Source organism: Centroberyx affinis, unplaced genomic scaffold, assembly GCF_046629955.1.
Source record: "Centroberyx affinis isolate AG114_WGS23_722 - 3 ecotype Tasmania unplaced genomic scaffold, CSIRO-AGI_Caff_v1 ptg002154l_1, whole genome shotgun sequence".
NCBI classification, from domain to species: domain Eukaryota; kingdom Metazoa; phylum Chordata; class Actinopteri; order Beryciformes; family Berycidae; genus Centroberyx; species Centroberyx affinis.
The window spans coordinates 63158-71443 of record NW_027280470.1 but is presented as its reverse complement, the minus strand read 5'-3'; the positions used below and the strand labels follow the sequence as shown (position 1 = coordinate 71443).

Here is an 8286-nt window from a genome sequence, read left to right as displayed (position 1 = left end):
GTAATTAACTTATTATCACAGTGGGTAAAGATCCTCAAAGCGCCAAGTGGTCTTATTTTGCTTTTTCCTTATCCATTGCAGTATTCATGGATAGCTAGATTACAGAGTGACATCTTTTATTCAGAAGCACATTGCTGCAAGTACCAAGATAAGAAAATCACTCACATCTCTCAGATGAATCAGTATATTCTGTTAAATGGGGCTGGTGGAAAATATATCCATCAAACAGCATATTATTTATATTTTATTGTAAATTATGCACATTTTAGAAGCAAATAGTTGCGTACGCCAGATCAGACTACAGCATGAGTGTTAGTGGCCTAATGATAAAACTTAAATGTAAAATCAAGGTGTCATTATGCACAACTCCATAGATGCCATATATTCAGACTAATCTACTCTTAAAAAGCTTTCTTTCTTGACTTCATCCCTTTCTCTCTGTTATTCAAACAATCACAAGGTGTCTTTTACATGGCATTTTGGCCAAAAGGCAAAAGAAGACAGGCATGGAAGCCAAATGCCTCAGTCCACGTCTACAATGCATTCTTTCACGATCTACGCGGGGCAGCTGTAAGAGGAGACTGACGCGTGCTTGACAGCCGAGTCCAGGTCCAAGTCCTTCCCCTGGACCTGGATCTTCTCCAGGCAGCCTCTCAGAAAGTGGGAGCCAACACCGTCCTCACCTTCACCTGAAAAGAGAAAAACAGGAGCCACTTTTTCATGCTTTGGTTTCACTGTTGATTTTGTGTCCTCTTTTATATCTTTTCCTCATATTTTACTTTTTTTTATTATGTTCTCTGATCCTTTTTTGTGATGTTTTATTCTGCTTTATCTTGCTTTTTTCTTTTCTGGAACTGTGCACTACCATGAGCGGAACAAATAAATAAATAAATGTTTTATTCTGTTTTACTGCTGTATTTTGTAGCACTTTGTAACACTGTTAAGAAAGGTGCTATACAAATAAAGTTTATTATTATTATTATTTTATTGCACTCTCTTCAGCTGTTGACTGGTCTGATGTTGGTCTATATGGATATATATTGTGGCAATTTGTTATGTGTTTTATTGTGTTTTTATGTTATCTGTTTTTATTGCTGTTGCTGTCGTATTGGTTTTCATTATGTGTTTTTATTGTGTGTTTTTACTGCAAAAACCCTGTCTGCAAACCAAATTGCACTCACCAGACAGTAAGTGTTTATTTATTACAGCTTCACAGAAATTATTCAATACTATAAAAGCCCGCTTTGAGAAAGTGAGAGAGGTGGGGACTCGAGTCACATGACTTGGACTCGAGTCACAATTTTAATTGCTTGAGACTTAACTTGATGCATGAAGAGAAGACTTGAGACTTGACTTGGGTTCTGGTAACTTGGGACTTGACTATGACTTTGATGACTTGAAAAGGTTTCTAAAGTCTTGACAAAAGATCTTGTGTTTGTGTAAATTACTTTGATTGAAAGTGATGAGATTTTTTCCAGCAGACGACTGAATTTAAATTCTGTTGTCTGAATTTGTATGGAATGATTGAATTTATTGAAGTTGAAACTGATTATAGAAATCAAACTCACGATGCTCTTACCAAGTTTTTATCCTATTAAAACCATATTGCATTGAAAAGTTCTAGATATTTCGTTTTCTTTAAGATATTAAATTGATACTGGACTCTTGACTTGTTCTGACTTGACTTGGTGTTCTATATTTAGACTTGAGACTTGACATTAATTACATGGACTTGACTTGGCCTTGACTTGCTGTTCTACATTTAGACTTGGGATGTGAGATGTTGCTGTGTAATCTCACCTAGGAGACCTCCAAAGGCAAGTCGGCCCTCTCTCCATGTGGTCAGGTAGCCCGGGTGGCTCTCTGCGGTGACAGATAGCCTTTTGGCCTCTGATGGCTCCCCGTCTTTCAGCAGTTGCAGTAAATCCGTCTGAAAGATTATCGCCAGTCTCTTGATACTTTCTGCCAAAATGATTTTATCTTTACCGAAGGTGAGTGTGACCTCCTGCAAATACAAGAGAGAGACAGGACTTAACTCTATGGAAAAAAGGCTTTGTGGTCTTCAGTGTGTGTGTGTGTGTGTGTTTATGTATGGCGGTGAGTAGATGATTCAGAGGTCCTGAGCAGTTTTTTCCAGTCTTGTCAGGTGTAATCGAATACACCTTCCTTGATTATTTTATCTTTTTCTTCCAAACAGAAAACATAACATACTGAGATGTGACAGCATTGCATTAAGTGAGTGGTAAATGTCACTCTGCAGTTTATAACAAATGCCAGGGATTATTATATCTGGTGTGCGTCCGTACCTTTGTGTTATTATTGGCCTCTACTGCCAGCATCACCTCCTGCCCGGGGGCCTTGATGCTCAGGACGGTCCCATCCATCTGATTGAACTCTCCCCACATTTCAATCTTCACCCCGCTCTGCTCTGCCTCAATAGGGAAAGCTACAGAGGACAAAATGTTAATTTACATAATAAATTAACAATTTGTGTTTGAGTGACCTGTCAAACATCCAGTAAAAAAAACCAAAAAAAACTCACTTCCAATTATTGTCCGTTAAACATCCACAGCAGTTTCACAATGAAAATGAGAGATGTTGACTGAAAACTGGCTAAACTAAACCATTAACCCTCTGATAGATGCAGTTATCACCTGCAATAACAGCCTATTCTCATATTTTTGTGATATTTGATAGTTTTTTTTAATATGTTTTATGATAGTTTGCACTGAAAAGAATGATAGCATGCATTAGGGTTAAAAACAATTTTTTAGGTGGTAAACAAATAAAGGCCAAATTCAATGTATGGCAAAATCGCAACAATGACCGTAGACTCTCTCTCTCTGTATCTCTAACCTAGCCAGAGTCATAAATTACAAAAGAGTTCAGCTATCTTATTTGATTAGCGCAAATGAGGAAATTAAATGAAATTGAATGAAATAAAAAAAAATGAATGAACGAATTGTCCTAGATAATGCAAGCGTGCATTATCTAGGACGACTGGAAAGCTTGTTATTGAGTGAAGGTGTGTCAGCACTCGCCAAACTGTTGCGTAATTGAGCGCTCTGTTCCCACCTGAGGTGCTGAAAACGGCGAACCCAGTGCCAGGGAAGTAACTGCCAGGTTGGATGTTTTGATAGCAGGGCCACAGCTCCTCCGCCTCTGTCTCCCAGGGAATAGAGAGGTTTAGCCAGCTGCCTTCCCGCACACAGCCGTCCATCTGCGGCTCAAACTGCACAGAAACACACAACAAGAGAGAGGGAGTTGGCACGTGTGATGTGTTCACAAATGTACACACACACACACACACACACACACACACACAGAAAGACAGTGACAGAGAGAGAAAGAGACACATTTGCTTATTCCCTTAGATCACTAGCCAGATTTAGACAATGTGACGTCACATTGAGATATTTCCAGCCCAGCTACAGTGGAGTTTGATAGGAGAAACATTTTTAGCGCTCTAAAACACTCATCGTAAACGTCAGGTTTTGGTGTCAGTCCCTCAGAATCAAAGAGCGAGGGCTTCTTTCTAGATTCACTGTTTTGTACTGATGCTCAACGATCATACAGGGAGAAATCCATTGTAGAAGAGGCAGAGAGACCAATTTTTTCACCCGCAGTAGCCTCAATAGACCAGAATGCACTTCTGGAAAGTGGGTACAACAATAAAGTAAATTACAAGACTTCTTCACCTCAAAATAACTCCTGGAACACACTGAACATCACAGGTTGAGGATATCTAACCGTGTACATTGGAGGTTGGAGTTGTCCTTTAACACGCTGTACCTGAACAATCATCTTCTTTGTGTCGACCAGGATCCCGCCGAGGGCCAGCCGGAGTTCCCCTGAAGTAACGTCGTCCGCCTCGATGGACTGCACGCCGACCACCAGCGCCTTGGACCCGTCCACCTTCAGGATCACAAACTTCCCCACGCTGCTCAGCTCCAGCTTGGCGGCGCCACAAGAAACACACGAGAGGAATCAGACCAAAAGTTAATGTTAAAGGCATTAGACAAGCAGTTAAGACACTGACACTATGTAGATCAATTATTCAACTTTGTAGGCATTCATGGGAACTTGTATTTCCCTAAGCTTCACCTCTTTACAAAATTATACAGTACGCCTTTATGCCCTTTATGTCTTAAAATCTTATTTTTCTTTAAACAAGTTGGAAAATCTGCCAATGGGGTGAGATAATTCCACTTGTTTCCAATGCAAAACAACTTGTTTCAAGACCTTTAATTGAATCTAATGACACTATCTTGATATTAGTGGAGCGATCTGCTTTATTTCAAGATATTGTCAATTGATTTAAAAAAACAAAAAAAATCCAGATAGAAAATGGATCTGCATTGGAAACAAGTGAAATTCTCTCCCCCCATGTATCGTTTTTCCACTTGCTTTAAGAAGAATAGGATTTAAGACTAAATGACTCGTCAAAGCGGACATTGTGACTGAGACGGTGTTGTGTCGGTCTTACCAGGTGCCACTTCCCATCGTTGAGCTTGGGGCCGCCCGCCACACTGATGAGGGTGTCTCCTTCGCTGATCTGCATCTCAGGGATGCCCTCTCTCAGGGACAAGATGAACCAGTCATCCCCGTGTTTGGTGTCGCCGTAGAAAACTGCACCTTCTGGGTCAAACGTCCGGAACTCGAAGGTCGACTTGATACTGCACAAACAGAATAGAACAGAATAGATAAAATAGACTTCTTTTCATGAGGAGGCCGGTCCATAGAGGATAAGGAAGATGATCCTCACCATTTTTTAAGTATTTTTTTTTAAAAAGCAGGTTGTTTCAGTCTTTAATACAGTAGATCTAATAGCCACACATTTTTGGGCCATAGTCTTTTACCCCAGTATTTAAGGAGACTTGTCCTCCTCAACTATCTGAGCCTCCAGCCTCCACTGCTTCTACTGATATAGTTGTGATGCTCAAAGATTTAGAGAGATACATTAATCAATAATTAAACTAGAGATGCATTAATCCACCCCACCGTCCCACCGGTGGGTCCATCATTGCAAGCACATGTTGTGTGGCCAAGCTTTGCTCAAGCCCACAGAACTTTATTTCAAATTCTAGTCAAGATCCCAAGGTTTCTAAAGATACCAAATATGTAACTCGATTTTTTTCTATTTGATGTAATGGTGCAGTCATAAAAAATGTCATCTTGAATATTTGAATATTGCATTCAATATAAGCAGCTATAGCTTCAGTGAAGCGTTGGAACGAGCAGATACAGAATATGTATGTGAAATTGTCGTACAATATGGAAAAAAATATTTTGAAGCTATTTAAGGGGAAATTTAAGGGGAAAATCACAGTTCAAGAGGTTATTGGGTCTTGTTTGAATTCTCAAAAAATGCAGTGAGCCTTCCCTTGCCTCCTTGGTCACAGATTTCACACCACAGTGTCTGGAGTGACCAGTCACCGTCAAGCTGATGCGGTGGCTCTCTGCTGGGACGGCTGCCGTACCTTTGGAGCTGACTGAGGTTGGCTGTCATCTGGATCAGCGGCTCCCAGATGTCTCTCTGCTGGCCGAGGTACACCGGACCCCGGCCTGAGACTTCTTTCTGGAGGACACAATTCATTAGGCTTAAATCATTATTTCACTTCCTTATTCTGCACTCCTCACATTCACTAAACCTTGCTTTTGTATTTTCTTGTTGGATATCTTGATTGACGAGAGTTTGAAAGCCACAGAAATTGAGCGATGGGTTATGATGAAGTGCAAAATCAATGATGATTCACTGACAAAAAGAATCACAAGGCATCCACCCACTGTGTATCCACTTACACTGAGCAATGTCAAACTTTCTGGGAAAACCAATGAATTAAGTAGAAATAGTGATGGGTTATAACCAAGCGTGTTAAGCCGTGTTGTGGTCATTGTGATGACTTGTGTTGACTTCTCCTCCCACAGACTGAGCAAAGTCCTGCTGTGCTGGCTTGGGTTTCATGTGCAAGACTAAACAGGTCTTTGAGTTTACATCTGCGCTGCTGTACATGAGCTGAATGAGTTTGTTAATGGCTAATGTTAGACTTTCACACTGCAATCCATGCCTCCTGTCTATTGTCACTCTATCTCAAAAACGTATAAAATACAGAATGAATACAGAGCGTGGTTTGCACAAAAATCTTAGATCATCATGCCCATCCTCACAATGTTGAGAAATAGTGGCTCAGGTGCCCTTTTCCTAATTTTATAGCAGAGCAAAAACAAAACTTGAAACGTTTGCATCTTTTTTATTTGAAACATAACGTAGGAACCATTCTGATTTTTACAGAGATTAGGATTCAGGAAACTGATAATTCTATAAAAAGTTACTGAATGCAGTTACGCCCTCTATATGCACCACATTTAATCTAGGGTTTTCACTTGAGTCTTTTGTTTAATTTTGTTTAGGTTACAGATGTGTTCTTTTCACCAGCAGATAGAGCTCAGCAAGAGCTTTCCAATGATATATAACACATATTTTGGGCCACAATAAGTACAACCACACACATTATGATCCTTGCATGACATGTGAACGTACCTTACCCCGTCCGTTCTCTTGCCCCTCGACTCCCCATCCCAGCAGAGTCAGGCTCACAGCGAGCAGCAGTCCACCTGTCATTGTTTTCCACTTCACGCCCCGGTGTGCGGTCTCCTGAGCCTTAGGGTGGTCCGCTCACTCCGAACTGGCCTGGGATACAGGTGGCGGGACGAGCTCAGGGGAGTTAGCACCAGACAGTGGAGTACAGCGGTATGAGCTGGTGCACTGTCCTGGGGTCCAGGGAGCAGAGGGCAAACAGGCAGTGGTCAGTGACATGGGTTATTGATCCCCAGGAGGGAGTGTTTGATCTGAGTTTTGACTGTCTGGATGTTTGCGAAAATTTGGGTGAAAGAAATTGAGTGGGCAGCAGGAGGTAAAAAAAAAGAAAGATAGCTTAACAAAGAGAGGATAGAGAAAGGAAGATGTGATATCAATAAGGGGTTGTTATTTAAGAAGCCAACTTAATTAGGAATTCAACATACAAAATCAATTTCTTTTGTATTTCCTTCAGTCTGTAGATATCCTCTGCCTTTGTGGTGATAGTAGCATGGACAGGACTGCGGCCGGGTGAGTGACCTTAGCCAAACCACTGATGTGTGTTTACCCATTACACAGGAACCTTGACTGGCCGCTGCGAGCTATGACTCAGTGTGTCTGTGTGTGTTGCAGAGTGGAGAGAGAGAGAGAGAGAGAGAGAGATAGAGAGAGAGACAGAGAGAGAGAGAGAGAGAAGATGAGAGGGGGAATTATGCTTCAAGGCACACAACTCTTTATTCTTTTCTGCTGGCAGCATTCCTATGATACAATCTCCTTCCAGGAAGGATATGGTAATGCTGGGAAAAGTGCACACACACACACACACACACACACAAACACAAACACAAACACACACACACACAGACACACACACAGAAAACAGAAATGAACAATCAGTAAGCAATCTGTTATTCAGCTGTTGATAGAGCATTTGAAGTTAGCCTGTTAGTCGTCGTGTTGAACCAAAATGTACAATCTTCCTTATTTATATGCAACATCCAAAGATGTTCCATGCCATTTGAAGTATCTAATGAAGTTCTACTCTCACATTAGAGGTGTATTCCCCAATGCTTTGTTACGCCGAAAGACTGAATTTATAGCAGGAGAACAATGCTCACACTTTGACTTTGTGAAGAAACAAAATTCACAGCCATCCCCAAGGCCACAAATGTATCATTTTCTTACGCTCGACATTGTAAGAAAATGTCCATGATTTTGGGACATTATCTCCATTTCCGAGACGCTCCTTAATTCAAGTCCGGGGCATTGATAATAAAATCATCCCTGACATCATTGCATATTTTTGGGAGTTCAAAGATGAGTGAGTCACCAAGCCGACTGTTCCCATTTGAGCCACTGAGTGTCACTAGTGGGAAGGTGTTCATACAGAACGTTTTCAAAGACTGTTAGAATTCAGCTCCTCATTCAGCCACAAGCTGGGTGTAATCAACCCCTTGGTTTATACCTCAGCAACCCTGTTAGAAATTTAACCCTATAATACATCTCTTCCGGGACATGACATATTTTTTTTTACAAATATAGAAAAAAAAACACTAATGCTTGAATACGACTTAAAGGTACACACCATGGAGTGAAGGGAGCGCTCAAAGATCGGGGTCACATTCACGAGAGGAAAGAGAAGAGATTAATACTGAAGGCACAGTGTCAATACCAAACAATGGACCACGTGCTTAAAAATGGCAGCCTCC

At 41.1% G+C, this 8286-nt stretch overlaps 1 protein-coding gene across 1 annotated transcript; it reads right to left on the bottom strand.

Moving 5' to 3' along the window:
* Positions 1–292: 292 nt before the first annotated feature.
* shbg (sex hormone-binding globulin) lies at positions 293–7771 on the bottom strand. Its single transcript, XM_071532026.1, has 9 exons — positions 7763–7771; positions 6542–6661; positions 5481–5578; positions 4487–4676; positions 3793–3954; positions 3076–3232; positions 2307–2446; positions 1801–2005; positions 293–689 (listed from the first exon to the last, which is right to left on the bottom strand). Exons 1-9 carry the CDS (start codon positions 7769–7771, stop codon positions 556–558), a joined length of 1215 nt encoding a protein of 404 aa, XP_071388127.1. The 3' UTR covers positions 293–555.
* Positions 7772–8286: the final 515 nt, after the last annotated feature.